Source organism: Sander lucioperca, chromosome 19 (assembly GCF_008315115.2).
Source record: "Sander lucioperca isolate FBNREF2018 chromosome 19, SLUC_FBN_1.2, whole genome shotgun sequence".
Classification (NCBI taxonomy): domain Eukaryota; kingdom Metazoa; phylum Chordata; class Actinopteri; order Perciformes; family Percidae; genus Sander; species Sander lucioperca.
The window spans coordinates 17,188,368-17,206,338 of NC_050191.1; the positions used below are offsets into that span (position 1 = coordinate 17,188,368).

General features: G+C 39.3%; 1 protein-coding gene across 7 annotated transcripts; it reads left to right on the forward strand.

Moving 5' to 3' along the window:
- Positions 1-1,019: 1,019 nt before the first annotated feature.
- snx9b (sorting nexin 9b) lies at positions 1,020-17,150 on the forward strand. 7 transcript variants are annotated; one of them, XM_031321746.2, is made up of 20 exons: positions 1,020-1,339; positions 3,097-3,183; positions 4,508-4,582; positions 5,601-5,732; positions 6,409-6,486; positions 7,549-7,711; positions 9,219-9,254; positions 10,980-11,115; positions 11,432-11,519; positions 11,820-11,945; positions 12,088-12,205; positions 12,310-12,440; positions 12,553-12,656; positions 12,793-12,896; positions 13,071-13,148; positions 13,358-13,434; positions 14,502-14,591; positions 15,198-15,312; positions 15,419-15,510; positions 15,663-17,150. In XM_031321746.2, exons 1-20 carry the CDS (start codon positions 1,328-1,330, stop codon positions 15,708-15,710), a joined length of 1,890 nt encoding a protein of 629 aa, XP_031177606.1. In that variant the 5' UTR covers positions 1,020-1,327; the 3' UTR covers positions 15,711-17,150. The 7 variants fall into 7 exon arrangements, with proteins under 7 accessions (XP_031177606.1, XP_031177607.1, XP_031177608.1 ...); XM_031321747.2 differs by having other exon boundaries at positions 11,435-11,519; XM_031321748.2 differs by lacking the exon at positions 9,219-9,254.
- The last annotated feature ends 821 nt before the right edge of the window (positions 17,151-17,971 follow it).

Below are 17,971 nucleotides of genomic sequence, written 5' to 3' on the forward strand. Positions count from 1 at the left end.
TATTCACTCTGGCCAAAATGAAAGGCCAAGCCTTTTTTCGCACCTCAACTGACAGTTCCACTGCTTCAGTGCTTACATAAAATTCAACTGCCTACAGGGCTGAAACTTGACTTGTTAAATAATTTCAGCAATTGTGCTTTAACAGATTTCAATGGCTTTCAACCCTTTCAGTGCTTCAACTTCAATTCCCATTCAACATTTCAGATGCAAACAATTAGGATTTTAAGACATTTTAATCTGATAACAGTGTTTGCACTTGCAAATTTCAGCGTAAGCGACCAGGCTGGAATTTCCTTTTTTTTTTAATCTAGCCTTTTGTAGTTTTAAGGCAAAGAGTGATTATAAAGATATACAATATTATTACTGCTATTGTTGTTTTGTTTTTGTGTTTTAACTTGATGGCCGATTCTGACCACAGAGATATAATGTAATAGCACATTGAGCCCAGCAGAGGCCGACTTCAGCATAAGAAAAACGTTTAGGTCACTCCCTTTTCAGCCGTTGAGCCAGCTGTGAGCTGTCAACAACAGTAAACACACTACAGTGGCCGTTTTGAGATTACGATAATTCACCACTTTGACCATTGCTTGGACTCAGAATAACACCAACTAAGCCTAATGTTGTCGAAACCTCTGAGCATTGTTTATGTAGCCTATTTTAGAAAATAGAATATATTAACCAGTGAAACACGAATTGGACTTAGAATATATTTTAAAAAGGAAACATTTACATTACTTGTTTTATTAGGCAGATTTCCAATTTGACTGATGATATTATTATTTACATGTAGCCTATTAAAGTGGTTATATTATTATTATTATTATTATTATTATTATTATTATTATTATTATTATTATTACTACTAGACCTATTCATTTTTCTTTTTCTGATTTTAACATTAACCATTTTCAATGTATAATATTTATGTTTATTCGTTTCATACGTTTGTAAGCCGGTTTCAAATTTTATTTTTTATATAGTCATGTCTTCGAGGGCCATATGTCGGACCGAGACTACCTTTCCGGTTTCTCTCCGTAGCGGGTCACTCCCTCCGTACTGTCAGCAGCAGCTCTCTGAGCGGTTCAAACTTGTAGCTACATTGAACTAATCCATTCCTACCGTCTTTTTCCAGGTTTTGAGTTTTAAAGTAACACACTGTTATTCGTAAGGTGTTAAAAGTCTATGGTGCGGCGGCTCTTCACCGGGAGGAATTACCGTTTTGTCTTCGCTTTTAGTTGAAAAGCAGCGGGGGAAATGTCCAGCTGAGGATTGGAAATCCTGAAAACCGCAGGGCCCGTTTTTGTAATGATTGATCAATGCTTCGACAATGGCGCTAAAGGTTAGTCTGACAACTTTTCTAGGCTGTTTTAACGTCAACCCGGGTGTATTGTCTCCTCCAGCTGTATTTTTTTTTTACCAATAATACGGGCTGTGGACTTGTACAAGCACAGTAGAGTTGTAGTTTCTGGCATTAGGTTTATGGTGAACACTTCACTCGATAAGCTACATATTAAAAGTCAAAACTTAATACTCTGGTTAAAAAGCGTGTAATGGACGCTTACGACACGTTTGTATGCAGAAAATGTGACAAGAATGTTTTTGCTATACATGGAAAATGTGTCTCATTAAGAAAGTGTCTTGTGACATTTTACTACCTTCCCAGTGCGGGTCATTTCTACCTCCGTGGAATTCTGGGAAATGTAGTCTTTATTGTGTGTGTGTGTGTGTGTGTGTGTGTGTGTGTGTGTGTGTGTGTGTGTGTGTGTGTTCACTAATCTTCACCATAGATCATAATCATCATTAATACAGTTAGTTGTAGTATTATTAGTAATACAATCACTTGAGTTACTATGAGTATTAATAGTATTAGCAGCCTATGAGTGTTACTATAATAGGTGGTTGGTCTGAGGTTTATTTTGATTACAGTTTTGTGTTTGTGGTTCCAGATAACAACCCATTATAGGTAATCATCCCCGCCAAACAATACATATAAATTAAAGAAATAAAAAAGAAAATACGTCTAGTGTCCAGAATCTATAAATATGCAAATATTCTTCATTTCAAAAATGTTACTGCTCCACACAAGATGACTCCTAGTAAACTGAAAGGGGTTAGGTTTCCACATCACTTTTGTTAAAGTGGCATATTGGACCATTATTGGTTTCCAACTAGTTGTGATGTCATTAAACTTTAATGGTGGCACACATGTTAAAGAGAAACTTCCCCCTTCTAGAGCTGCATGTGAAAGCTTTCTAGTGTCAAACATCCAAGTAAAGTAAAACATTAGTTACATTAAAATAATACCTGAGGCTGAGGCCAGAAACATTCATGACTCTTTCACTTTTGTAGTCCCTGTTTAAAAACATCATCCTGGGAGGTGGCAGGCCAACACTAAAATAGATCTCTGTTCAGCCAAGAGCAAATAGCCTCGAATTCCATGTCATTGGTTAATGAACAAGTTAGTTAGATAGTCTGTGAAGTTAATATTGTTTTGATAACATGTGGCATGCATACATTTTTAGTATAGCTGGGAACTGACAATCCAAGTGAATTTGGATAGTAAAATTTATGAAAATAAATGAGTGGGTAGGCCTTAAAATCAGCAATAACGTGAACTGTGAAAAGTGAGTCATATACAGAGTAATTTTCACACTGTTATCGTGTGTGTGTGTGTGTGTGTGTGTGTGTGTGTGTGTGTGTGTGTGTCTGTGTGTGTCTGTGTGTGTCTGTGTGTGTCTGTGTGTGTCTGTGTGACTGTGTCTGGGGCCAAGGGGGAAGTATAATAGAATTTAATAGATGTGGGTCAGTGTGAGAAGAACTGCAGGCTACTGTATTAAACTGAAGCAGGTAATGTGATGGTTCTGGTCTTGTTTTTGGTTGATACTGGTGCCTAGAGTCAGCATAACATGCCCAGAAGAACTAGTTTGACCTGTTTCACAGCCCCTAATTTAACTAACTCCACAAGAGTTATAATCCTGAGGGTAATATTGGGTGTGTTGTATATGTGTGTACACTACACGCACACAGACGTAAAACAAATATAAAAGCGTTCATGAAATATGCACGTCTGGTGTGTTTTTTCTTGATTGTGTTCAGGCACAAGCTTTATATGACTTCATTGCTGAGGCTGGAAACAACGAGTTGACGGTGAAAGAAGGCGAGACACTTATTATCACCAATCAGGTAAATCTATACCAGCACATCTCTATCTTCCTTCTATCTCCCCTATGCCCAGTAGACACTGGGTGCAGGATCCCACAGCCTACTGCTGCATTGGCAGTTGTCTTCTTTATTACTTATTCAGCTTGTTTACATGAAGTGTTAATGTGTGGGTTTGTTGGTGGTTACTGTTTTGTGTACATCATGTAAAATTTGTATTGGGTTTGATGTAGTTTGTATTATCTCATCTGATTATGAAGAATGAATCTGGACCTAATTGGAACACATTTAGTTTTTCAGTAAGTCATTATTTAAGTGGTCGTATTTTCTGCCTAAAAGTTAGGTATTAGTAAAGTATAATAGCTTTGTGTGTTGTAACCTCAACATATTAATGTTCAGGTGACTCTTCCGAACACTTCTATTGCAAACCAACAACCCTATAAAGGCCCAACTCACATGATCTCAGGTTGTATATAAACAAGGAGTGTCACAAACGCGTACAAAGGAAGGAAAGAAGGGAGTAAACATGATGTCACAGCCAGTTTCCCCAGTCGCCAACAGTTCAAAGGTCACTCACTGTGTGCTGATCTACATTGTTTTCTAATCAAAGTCGGTCTTAAGCCATCAGAAACTATAAGGAAAACAGGCTTTTTTTTCTTCTTCTCTACATCAACTGTCTGTGGAGGAATTTGTCCTGGAGCTTTCAGTGTGTTTACAGATACTTGGGTAAACTGGTTATTGTCAGCTAGCTGACATATACGTTTTACATGGGAAACCTGGTTTCCGTAATTGCAGTAGTGAATTAAGAGAAACACAGTTACAGTAACCCAGCTACGTTTTTCTGGAGTAACCTGATTTCTCCACTTTTGTTTTTTGCACAAGTGCATGTGCCTTTCAAATACTTCATACAGTATAAGTAAGTATTGCTGTGGCAGCAGGGATCAAAGGGGGCATCATTTACTCGTAGCAATGTGTCAATGAGATCCATAGTGTGACCTTAACTTAAACTGAGTTGGTGTCAGTGGACGGCTAATTCCACGGCATCAATACAGGGTTAGCTCTCTCATTTTTACTGTCCTCTCGCTATCACCCAAATGCTCCAAAAATGTCAAGGCTGCAGCAGCATTCACACATCCTGTAGAAACGAGAGGAGAAATCTGATTACTGACCAGCTGCATGTAAATGTCGGTTTTAGAGTAATCCGGTTACTGCAATGCATTTAAACACATTCTCAGATTTCCTTTTAATGTGTTTTTTCTCCCAGCACGGTGGTCTTTTGTTTGCATGTGATGCAGACACCTAATCTCTGCTGGCCTGACTGATGTTTTTTGGTCTCACTCTATTTCAGAGTATTGGAGGCGGCTGGATTGAAGCACAGAACTCCAGAGGGGAGGTTGGACTGGTGCCAGAAGACTACATCGAGGTAAGATAGACAGTCGCTCAGTGTATGATGGGGATTTCACAACAGAAAATCAAGCCGGAAAGCCATCTGCTATCACACTTTGAGGTCAAGATGAAAACTATGTATTGTCTGTATCAGAGTAAAACCAAACATTTAACATTTCAACCGTTTACTGGCTCTATCAGTTAGATATGTGCCATTATAGTCAAGGATAAGTTTCTTCTTTGACTGTTGAATGTGGAGCTGTCTCTTCTGCGCAACTAAAATCACAACAGGATATGCCTCCTTCAGGGTTTTGCTGATTCTGTTTTTTTTGTGTGTGTGTCCAGTAACTGACCTCATCATGGGGATATGATTCACTCTAAAGACATTCAGAAAGAGACACAGAGAGAGTTTGATTAAAAGTAAAGTATGTTTAACAGTTTAGCCTCACTCTAAACAACCCTCACTGCAACATCTAACAATGTGGTTTCTGTGTGTACAAGAGAGATTGATATTATCCGTCTGTTTTACTTAGCAAACAAGCAAGCTCACGTGGATGTGTTTGTCTGACCTTAAGTTACCTCCCCAGCTGCTCCCAGACTGTTTTACTTTCTTCGTTTTTTCAAATCATATAAACCCACTGATGACAATTGCACTTGTAGCTTATGTAACATTTAATGAAAAACATCAGGACACAGCCTGTTTCTCAAGCAACTACTTTCTATTTCAGTGCACTCTACTGGTAGGAATAAGATCTGCAAAAACAGAAATAGCCAGAATAATTAAGTGTGGGATCTTAATATTGACAAGTGGTAGAGCAGATTTAAATGTGTAAATATACTGTAAGTATACCCAGCCAGTGCGATCACACTTTGGATAAACTGAGAACGTTTAAAACCCAGTTTGCAAAGCCGGGGAATGCCAAGCAGACATGATCACATTACCACAGAAGAATGTACCTTTAAAAGTCATTAACTCACCCTGGAATATCTGGATTTGCTCTCCTAATGGGACTGTTTTCTGTCTCTCCCTCTGTCTTTTATGTTTTCATTTGTAGTTCAGTAAGCCGGTACCATCGTTCCCAGGAGCAGGAACCGCAGCACCTGCTATAAGTGTAGGAAATGTTGCAATTCCAGACCTCTCCATCTTTGATTCCTACGCTCCCGCAGCAGCACCTGCACAAACCCAGGTAATGCACTCATCTAATGATGATTTGGGTATATTAAATTCATACTAGTGTCATATCAAATGCCTGCCATTTTTGGCTATTTACGGACCTTCAGTCAGAGTTGTAGATTCATGTATACTTAACTTCTCTAAATGCAGCAGCCCAGACCAGTGCTGGAGAAGACGTAAGCGTAAATACCTACATTGCCATGCACAGAGCACCTGCCGTGTTCCCATTTGTCCACCCAATAGTATGTGTGATGTTGAAGAAGAAGCAGAAGTGAGCGATGACAGAGTTTTACTGACGTCCGTGCAGCATGTATGATCCCCAGAGATGCAGAAGTGAGAGCAGCTGCTGTGAAGGATATTCATCGTGGTCAAGTCATTTATAACAGACACAGGTTTTTGCTCTAGTAAAATAGAACCAAGAGGAAATAAGTTCAGTGAAATCTGTTTCTGGGCAGGAGGTCTAACAAGTATGAGCGTACTGCTGGATCAGTAGAAATTTAGGCACAGAAATGGGTTGAGTCAAGGCTGGAAATGTGTCAGCCGTTATCCCATATGCTCTTTTTCCTTTCACCTACACTCTCACACACACAAACACATCCATGTCCAGCATCACTTTAACCCATGCTGTGCTGAATGTAAACCTTCACTGCTGTCGCTTTGTGATGATGTCACCTTCTTTTCCCCTTAAGGTGGATGCTGGGGGCTTAAGTCCCCAGCCGGACACCCCCGACACCCCAGTTTCCCCCTACCTTTCGTCCCCTGATGAGGTAACCGCCACGTAGGGGTGGTGGATGAGGCCTGTGGCATGAAACCCATTCTCTGCCCCAAGCCCCCTCCTCTCTGATTGGTCTGCTCTGGCAAATTCCCCCTCCTACAGTACTCCCACTGCCTGCAGAAACCATGATCTCACCCTCTCCGTACACCTTGCACTACAGTGCACACTCGCACGTCACCAATCGACTCCCACACCCTTTATCTCAATTGTATGAATCAGCACTACAGCAAAACTTTAAAAGCTTAAAGATCAGAGTCAGTGATCCTTGTATCTCACATATAATTGACTAATCACACAGACTAATCATCAGACCAGAACACAAGCATTTACTCAATAATTATCAGAATCTCATAAATAACCTTCAAAATGTTTTTAATGCCATTTTGACTGACTTGTTGTTTAAAATGTTATCTATTCATGTACAGTTAGAAGGGGGTGCTAAATTTGGGAAATGCTGTTGGAGTGTTGTTCCGCGCTGCACTGCTGTGATTATTTGTCATTGCAGCAATTGTTTGTGAAACTACTGGTTCATTTACAGTACTTTTCTGTATGTCTGTGTGCATTATGTGGTGTTTTAAGAGACCCTGCACTAGTTCTGTGTTCAGGCAGCTCAGTACCTAGCATTAAGCTAACTGCAGCATAAGAGAGGCACACATTCACTCCATTGCATGTCTATGCCCACAAGTTGTCATAGTGGTTTACAGTACGTCTGCCTTGCAAGCATGGCATGTAGTTGCATTTTCAGCTTGTAAGATCCTTAAAAAGCACATTCCTCATTGTAAGCAAGTGTCTGCATTTTATATTATTGTGATATTTGTAGTTACTGCATGTGTTTACAAACTACACTGTCAAGTTAAATATCTTAACATATTCCCTGTTAGGGGCCAGGTCTGCATCCTGTGTTTGAAAAAGCATTGTTTAAAGACTACTGTCGGCTTTTCATAAACAGACTCCAAACTAGACTGGACTGTGTTCTCTCTCTCTTCCCTTCCTCTCTATACTTGGTCTGTCATTCTTTCGTCCCTCACATTTTTTCTCTCTCTGTCTCTTCCAGGCTAGTAACGGTAATGATCCCTGGTCGGTGTGGAACGCAGACCCCTCGGGGGGCTCCAACAATAATTGGGCGTCCAATCCAGAGGGCACCCAGACTGGGAAGAGTCCTGCTGACCCCTGGGGCTCTGTATCACAGGGTCACCCTCAGGCTTACCAGGGCCCAGGTAAGATCAGCTTAACTTTGATTTGATGTTTGAAACAGAAGATGTTACAGTAAAATCAATGCCTATGATCTTGTGCAATTTATAAATTGTAAATTTGATTATATTATAATTAATTCTTGTGGTTGTACTTACACTACTTGGTAGTACTGCTTTTAAAAACCTTATGATAATCGAAATTAGGAAACAAAGACCATGCTGCATATGACATTCTGAAGTGCTTCTGCTTTCTTTTCAAGTGATTATTTTTGTTTCCTGTCTAATGTTTAACAGGATCATTTACATTTATTTGAATCTAAGATTTCTGAAGGAACAAACATAATGATCCAGAAATTGTTGGTGCGAAAAACCGAGATTAAAACCTCTACATCATGATTCCACGCATGGGAAGGTCACACACTGTTTTTAGCTCTTGGCGTCATTATCTTGCTCAACGGTTACACTTACTGTTTGCAGATGGTTTTCTTTTTAAACTGTAATCGTGGGAACAGGATACAATATATGGCTGCAATGGATGAGGTTCTGGAAAGCCAAGACTTACTGTGGATCCCTCTGGAGGCGTGAACTTAATTCATCAAATAATCAAAGTTTGTAGTAATAAGCAAGCTCGTTGTAACACTACACTGCAAACAGTTAGGTTATGTGGCTTGTGAATCGTGTTGTACATTTATAACAGCCTAGTCAGACTGTTGTCAGAATCAGCTATCTGTTGGGATGCATGTTTTGTATTGTTATGATAGAGGTTGCTACATCCCACATAAATGTTTTCATTTTTTTTTTCTACAATCCACTTCTTCAGGCATGTGGTAAAAGTTCTCTGTTTGGGTGGAAAAGGAGACCTTCCTAAATGTTTCAGAAGAGTAAGATTATCTGCAACTATGATACATGTCTTGTTCTTAAGACAGAAGATGATTTAGGGATTTTTAAAATGTGCTTAATGTTTTGCTTTTCCCCCTTATTTGTACTTTATATGTATATTTTAACTTATATTTTATGTATAAAGTAGTCATGGCAAACAATACTGAAAATCAACTTCCTTGGAGTACCAGATGGGGTTCGCATCATAGAACAATATAGGAAAAAATAATCTTTTTACTCAGAACAGAGTGCCGTTTCCTGATACTAAGTGAAATACCTTGAGAATATACAGCAAACTCTCTAATCTGGAACTCCAGGTAGTTTGATCTAGTGTTTATTATTTGCAAATACTATTTTGTCCTGGTCTTTACAGATTTGCATTGACTTTAACTTCTAGATATGGTTCTGCTCAGTCGCCTGTCTCTGGCCAGTCCCTCCACAGAGACACTGCAGCATGTGGACAGGACAATCAAGTCATGACTCTGTTTTTGCCAGACTATGGAAAAGTTAGACTCACTCATGATTTAGGACAAATTACTTGACTTATTTTTTTTTTTTTATTCTTCAGTTGTTATTGTAGAAAGAGAACTGGTTGAATACATGGCAAGGAGAATAATTAACAGACTTTTTCTTTCTTTTTCTCTTGCCAAAGACATCTACCCGTATCCTTACCTTATCGATAACACAGGTATCCCGTGCATTGCCTGGTGGAAGCTTTTTCCTCATTTTTGTGTGTGTGGGCTGGCAATAAATGCAAGACCAGCAAATAGTTTTAGGAAATTATTTACAGACTAAAAAGCATGTGTGTGAGGCATTCCGTTTGTATCTTGATATTAACACTATATTAACTTTATTGTGATGTGGGAAAGTGTCAGTTGTAACTGACCTGAGGATTGTGACTGGATTATATTGTACATCTGATACATGTGATGTATTTCTGCAGTTGATGAGTTTCACTGCGTGTCTGCCCTACAAAAGACAGAGTAGAAACTAAAAACAGAATGAAGTTGACAAAAGAAGGTTTAAAGTTTTCAGGCTGGTTAGCCAAACTTTGTAACAGATGATGGGTACAACTCTAGCTAGGCTAGGCTAGTAATCTTTTAGCAGGACTTTTAGTTTTGCAGTTTGTAAAGGAACTCTTTGGTTTATCCATCATGGTTGGATTTAGCTTTGCCCTCGTTTTATCTTGGATAACATACTGAATTGATGTTGGATCATCATTGATTCTTCAGTTACAGGAAACTGGTAGAAAAGAGTAGTTACATTTAGCTTTAGCTCAGGCTAGCTGTGGCTTTCTCATTAGCATGTTTTGTAATTTTGCAAAGTATACATGCTTTTTTCTCTGAAATGTTTCTATGGCATTATAAAAGTATATATGGTAAAACAAATGTCAGAAAATCTGATTCTGATCTTAACTGAATTTTGACCAAATAAGTAGTGATTGCATCTTAGCTTTGTGGGGCAGGTGTAATGCAGCAGTGCACTTCCTAACTTGCTTGTTGTGTATTTGTGTGAGAATGTTTTCTCTAATAGTTTGTGGCCATATTCCAACCTCAAGGTCTGCCTAGCACCACAGTGTCTTAATCACACTCTATATATAGTATTTGTGTGCTTTCACGCCTCATTTTGAGAGTGCACGGCTGTTGAGAAAATCATGCTGTGCAAGTTCTGTATTCATATATTTAGTCTCATGAAGGGACATAAAGTGAGAATTGGTTCCCATTTAGAAACAAGTTCAAATTGTTGGCTATTTATGTCTTTATGTCTTTAGCTGTACCAAACTTATTTTACACCAGGGTGCATGCTTTCCATTTTCATGTTGAATCCTTGAAGATATTTAACTAAACATCATAAAAAGGGCAAAGTGCAATGTTTGCAACTGTTGTGTATATGTTTACACAGTACACACTTCATTAAATTACAGAAATGCAATGTCTCTGATAGCTTACTGTATAGGCGAGTGCTCCATGCCCTCAAGCAAGTGCAACTGCATCCGTTACCTCTGTAAAAGTCTCTTTATAATCTAATGTTAAGGACCACAGAGTAAGACTAAGCAGAGTATTTTTCCACTCATAAAATAAGAGTAAGAAACCTTAAGTGCACTCAAATATTACTCCATTTCATGATACATCACTTTAGATAATATCACTCAGGCTTATGCTGCAACATGTATTTGTCACTCTTTCCAACACAACAGCGATCGATAATGGAAGCAATTAAGAATTGGTTTAATGAACATCATTTTAAAGGCATACTATGTAACTTTTCCCTCTTCGGTCCCCCTACAGGTTGTCTCATTGGAACTACAGCTCGCACGGCTGTAGTTCCAATAGGAACCAGTAGGTTGTTGAACATAGAATATGTACTTTCTGTGCCTAAAACACAACCATGTGTGCATGTGTCTTCCCCTTAGGAGCGGAGGATGATGAGTGGGATGATGAGTGGGATGACATGAAGTCCACTGGAGGTTACGCCGAGTCAGAATCTGGAGACGCCGGAGCAATACAGAGAGGAGCTCATGCGTCTTCAATGAAAATCTCCCTCAACAAGTAAGACCTAATAAGGCAGTAAGGCAACAAGGCTTTGATTTCTTGAGTTTCATAAAAAAAAAATGAAGCAGCAGAACAGTGTTGATGGTACTAAAAATCATTGTCAAGCACAGGGTACAATACAGCACATCACTGTGTCTGAAAGGAAAAAATTATGCAAATGGTTTGCAATTAGATTGAGCTGATCTGAGTTGGTGCTGAACAATGTGCTTAAGATGAAATGGGCCTTTTAGAGATTGGTTTATGGCTCTCTGTCGCTCCCAGAATTCCAAGCACAACATCATGGTGAATTTTCAAACTTCTCTTTCTCTTTGAGCAGGTTTCCTGGCTTCTCCAAGTCTGGCCCAGAGCTCTACCTCCTATGCAAGCAGATCGCTAAAGGCAAAGAAAAGCTGCCAATCTATGTAGGTTATCTATAAATATCCACCGAAATTGTTTACAGATTATCATTAGATGTCTTTCCTTGTTATATCAGTGGTTGTGGTAAATCAATTTAACCTACATAACTAAACGAAATACAACATGCTGTATCATAACAAAAGAAACACAAAAAACAAGGTTGATTATTGCATTAACAGATGTTATACTAACGGTATATTCACTAGTATTATAGCATGGTTTCCTCTTATTGCCAGTGTGAATCTATGTTTAAATGCCATAAAATTCAAAGCGGCAAGTTTCTAAACCTTGTGTTTTATACTCAGATTGGAGAAGTTGGTCCGGTGTGGTCTTACCCAGAAACTCAGCTGGACTGTGTGGTGGCTGATCCCAAGAAAGGCTCAAAGATGTACGGCCTCAAGAGCTACATCGAGTACCAAATCACACCCAACGTAAGTATCCAGTACCATCTAAATATTGTTTTGTCATATTCAGTCAAATAAATATGATATAATATGGTTAAAATAGTGATAAATGTTTTCCTCAAGTTTATATGACTTGCAGTGCCTATAATTCCATGTTATTGGTTCGCAGACCACGAACCGACCAGTCAATCACAGATACAAGCACTTTGATTGGCTGTATGAGAGGCTGCTAGACAAATTTGGGTCAGCCATTCCCATCCCCTCTTTACCAGACAAGCAAGTGACAGGTAAGTGCCCGACTCTGTGACCAAGACATTAAAAAAAGATGAACACTCCTGACGAAAACATGAATATATAAAATCTTTTCTGGGCGTCCTCCCTTCTACTCCAGGGCGATTTGAGGAAGAGTTTATTAAGATGCGTATGGAGCGGTTGCAGGGTTGGATGACCAGGATGTGCAGGCACCCGGTTGTTTCAAGCAGTGAAGTATTCCAGATTTTCCTCACCTACAAGGATGAGAAGGTGTGCTATTCCTCCTCCACTTCTTCTCCACTCTCCCTTCATTGCTGAAGGATAGACAAGTCTTTTGTTATTATTATTATTATTTCTTAATTAAAATGGTTCACTGGTACAGGACTGGAAGACGGGGAAGAGAAAAGCAGAAAAGGACGAGACAGTGGGAGTGATGGTCTTCACCACGATAGAGCCTGAAGCTGCGGACCTGGATCTTGTGGAAGTGTGAGTTTCCTAAAACTTTACTCTAAACTGCTACAAATAGAACCTGGCTCAAAAAGCACCAACATCAAGCGTGTGGCTGACTGTATGTTAGCCTGCTTACGGTTTATTGTATGTAAAATATGTCTCTCGTCCACAGAGAGCAGAAATGTGAGCAGTTCAACAGGTTCACCAAAGCCATGGATGACGGAGTAAAGGAAATCCTCACAGTGGGCAACGAGCACTGGAAGAGATGTACAGGCCGTATGTACACATGTTTTACCACACACAGGCCAAACCTTTACTGTGCTGTAATTACTGTTTATATTAAAGAATGGTTCTTTGTGCTGAGTATTTTGTCAACTCAAGACAAAATTCATTCACACTGTGTGTGTGTGTGTGTGTGTGTCTTCAAGTTTCATTTCTTCCCCTCCACAGCTTTGCCTAAAGAGTACCAGAGAATCGGCAAAGCCTTCCAAAACCTCTCTGCCGTCTTCAACAGCAGTGGATACCAAGGTACAACAATGAATACAAATATGAGGTCAAATGTTAATTTGAGGGACACCTTCAAACCCTCAACACATGTAATCATCATAATAGCAGAAGTAGATGCAATTTACTATGCAGCCATTCATTATGTGGAAGTCTGTTTTAAAAACAAATTGGCACACAGATACGGTTAAGAAACACGGTGACGACATGTTTCAACCCCTTCTCTGCTGTAGGTGAGTCAACTCTGACTGATGCCATGACGGCAGCAGGCAAGACATATGAGGAGATAGCTCAGATGGTGGCAGAGCAGGTTGGTACTGTTACTTAGAAACCTTTAGTGTTTCTTTCATGTGTTTTTATTATCACCCAAACAATCTTTACTTTTACAGTTCATGCCTTAAAATTCACCAACGGTCCTGGCAGGGCTGTTGAATATACTGCACTTGTTTTTTCTTCACGAACAAGGCAGTGGAGCAGAACTTAAATGCCTCTGTTTCCTGAAACGTCTTTGAGTTTATTTTAGACCTGTTTATCAACTGCAGTGTTTAGGGTTCACTCTCTCAATAATATCTCAGTATCTCACAATGTCTGTGAACATTTCCTGCTCGCAGTCAGTGTTTACATCCTGGTTGTGGCGTTTTTATTGACCCCTTTAACCCAGCGTCCTGTTCGTGAAATCTGTATCTGTAAAGGAAGAGGCCACGGGCATCTCTAGTATTTCATAAATCTTGTTTTAACCCACTACCAGTATTTGTGGCTTTTCTGACCGTGCTATGTAGACTGATTGGTGTGGTGTATAATAAAATGAAACGTGGGCCTTTTTTGATGTCCTAGCAGCTTCCAGAGGGACGATTCATCTGGTAAGCTTATGCTGCTCCAGACACTTTTTGTCAGTGCTACTGTGGAATTGTTGGCTTTAGTTTAGCTATAGCTATATTTTGGACATGCATTCATCTTAAGAGCCAAAAGTCTAAAACAATGCAGTGTATCTGTTGCATTAAGGCTGCATACAGCGTTCCATTGATAAATTCAAGCATTTTACCAGATGTACTGCAGGATACATGGATCTATCAGCTAAATATTATTGCCTCTTTCATTATTATATTTGTTTTTAGTAGTACTACAGCAACTCTTTGTTTAGTGTCTAGTTCTGCTGGATGCTCAGCTGAATCCGTGGTCAGAATCTGCACTTATAAACTTGAATCTCCCTTTTTTAGGCTTTAGTCTTTTTTTAGGCTATTAATTAAACTTTGAGAAGTTACTCCGGTGACCTAATGTTTCCCTGTGTTCGTATCACTTTCAGATCTGTGTTATTTCCTGTTTTTGATTTCAGGTTACATTTATATGTTTTTGTCTCTGTCTGTGCTCCCTTTACAGCCCAAGAAAGACCTCCACTTCGTCATGGAGACCAACAATGAATATAAGGGTCTTCTTGGATGCTTCCCGGACACCATCGGAGTCCATAAGGTACACTGGGAAATAGTTACACAAAGCTTTATAAGAAAGCTAATTTTCTTCAGAGGGCAACTGTTTCTGCAGCCAGAGCCGGTTGCACCAGCTGCTCTTAAATTCAAGCTCAGCCTTAGTAGTTTTTACTAGGTAGAGAACCTGCTTGAATACTACTAACTCTGAAAGACATATAATTCTCTACGTATGCACAAATAAGTAAATTCAATAAAAATCATACCTACTTTTACGAAGCAATGAGGAAGATATGTTACAGCTAATGATGCTACAATTACTTCCTATTTACATAGTTGATGCTTTTGATTAGACAGCGTTACAGATGTTTCCTAGCAGCCGATTAATAATAACACATGTTATTAAAGTCTGTACTAGCTAAGACATTCCTAAAGCCTAATACTGCAACTCAATTTAGTGAATCACTAGTTTAGAAATTAGCTAGTAGTTGGTTAGAACTCAGTAAGCCAGAGTCCAGAGGAGTCAAAATATAGTGAACATGTACAACTGTCCATCACCTTATCTGGATGCAGGTGAGTTAAATGGTATTTTGTCTTCATACAATGTCACTGAAGACCTTGCATTGTCTGCCTATTTTTCAAATTCTTGCAGGCAGCCATAGACAAGGTGAAGGAGGCCGACAAGCTGGTGGCCACCAGTAAAATTACCCCTCAGGACAAAGTCACCATGGCTAAACGAGTCAGCACCATGTCGTACGCATTACAAGGTAGCACACTCACTCAGAAAACATTTAAGCAGTGGAGTTTATCTTACGTATCTTACATATCTACGTATCGGATCTGATATCTGGTTTCTCCCCTTGTCTCCCACAGCTGAGATGAACCACTTCCATAGCAACCGTATCTACGACTACAACAGGGTCATGCAGTTGTACTTGGAAGAGCAAGTCAAGTTTTACGAGACGGTAACGCATTTTTATCGACCATCTATCAGCGTAAATTGGAGTCTGTAACAGCCTGTCCTTTTTGTTGCCTTATTACCTGGTGAGCAGTCACATAGTGCTCACCAGCCTCTGCTTTTGTATTCATGCCAGTTTTTCCACTTCTGAATCTACAGATTGCTGCAAAGCTGAGACAAGCACACAGTCAGTTCACTACAATGTGAAAGCAACTGCCTTCAGTCTCGCACTACAAGACAAGAAAAAACCAAGCAAAACATCCAAAATATTCTTTCTTACACTGCATTCTCTTCCCTCCCTTTAATTTAAATTTCACTTCTCTTTCTCTTGCTCTTACCTCATCTCTTCTTTCTTTACTGCTCATGCCAACAGTCCCAGCTCATGGCGTTACTTTTGTTCGCCGCTCTCAGAAGTTTATGAACAGTTAATGAGCATGTGCTGCAGCTGAAAAGTCTTTTAGGGCCAGCAACGATAGCTGAACAAGACACACTTATTACACACACCCTTTCCTCTGTCCAAGGTCTGCAGCTTGTGACACATAAGTAAACACCATGAATTGTTATATTGCATTGAGTTTGTTTCTCTAATGTGGTGTTGGTTTTGTACATCTATAGGTGCCAACATGCCTTTGCCCACATTACATCTCCGTATTTTAAAGCAATTCTCTGCAGTTTTTAATTTTTTCCTGGTTAGAAATGGTAAAGGATACGATTTACACATGTTGTCTGCACATTATACTGAAACCAGTGATATACTGAAACCGAAAAACCAAAGCCACCCTCCCTTCTGTCAAGGGGACAGCAGGGGGTGTTGATTTTTGAATGCAGCATTTGCAACAAATCAGAGCTTTACTGTTTTTTTCTCAGCCAATATTTTGAAAATGTTTGCCTCGTAATAGTACCGTTAACATTTGAGAGAGTCCTAACATCTTCATGAAAGTGGAGCAGTGGAGCATTCCTTTTATGAATCCAAGTCTTGGAAGAGTTGTCAAAGGCAAAGTGTGTCTCCTCTGCATGTCCACTGCTGGCAGTCTCTAGCCCCCTTTCACCCTGCTCTTCCTCAAGAGCTAACAGGAAGCTCCACCTCCTTCCTGACTTGCCCCTTTGAGGAAAATAGAAATGTTGACCCCAGTGTGCGTCCCATGACACTGCGGTTTACATCTCATGGAAAGACGAAGTGGGGGATAAATGATTTTCAATTTGGGTTCATTATATTAAGAGTTGGACATTAAAGCCAAAAGTCAATTAAATAATACCTTCCTCCTCTCTCCCAGTTCTCCCGAAGAATATTTGTCCCTTATTTTTACCGGATTATAGTGTTTTATATGAAGGTGTAACAACAATGTTATCTGTAAGAATCTGTACTCTAAAAAGTTTGGGACAGAGCCGTGGATTAGGTCATGTATGCAGTTTTGCTTTTGCTTTTCACCACACACTTTTCAATCAGTCTCTAATCTTGTTCACTCTTTGTTTTCTTATCACTTGATACATGAAAAAATATACATATATATATATATATTCTATCTAACCTATCAGGTGCTTCTTGTCATTGAGATACTATTTTATGTATAGGAGTATTTGCAATAAAGTGTAACTCAAAGAGGAGCAAACTTTCATTTTGATTTATTAAACAATAATTTGTACTCATTGGGAGTTTGTTTCTTTGTGTGTGTGTGTGTGTGTGTGTGTGTGTGTGTGTGTGTGTGTGTGTGTGTGTTTGAAATAAACCTTGTCTTGTTCTCTGCACAACACACTACACACTCACATTTACTCACAGTAAAGCCCTTATTCGCTTCAGCAGATTCATGCGTAGAGATGGATAGGAATGAGAATGAGTCGGCAGCTTGTGCGAAGGGTCAAAGAGTGTGTTTGTGCAGTCTTGTAGCAGAGGAAGTGAAAGAGCCCTTTTACCCCACATTCAGCTCTTGGCCCCCATCAAGTGCAGCTGGATGTGCAGGCCACATAAAGTAGAGATCTTATGCACCACAGTACAGGCATTCTCATGTTATTTTTGAGTGTATGTGTTTTAGTGTTTAGGGCTTTATTGGAGCTTGGAGCACTCATTCCAGTTTTAATAGATCATTTTTTTAATAAAAATACTAATACTCTGTACATTTTTTTTAATTTTTTTTTTTAAAGTTGTATAAGAGTTTAAAGTGACCTGATTACAAACTTTCTGTATCCTACTAGCCTACAGACTTTACCTCTGCTCAACACATGCCTGCTATATTGACACAAACTTGCCAATAGGCTAAAGGTCTGTGGAAACCCATGCGTGAAGTTATTTGAATGTAAGTAACACTTACTGGATGCCACAGATAAAAAAGTAATATGTCTGTGTGTGTACTTTGTGATAGGAGTTATCTCTTATTTCTATCTGTCAGAAATGTTCTTACTTTTCAACAGTGCTCTTGCAGAACTTAAACCTTTAATTTTATATCAAGTAGTGTCACATTTTTTGTGTCACA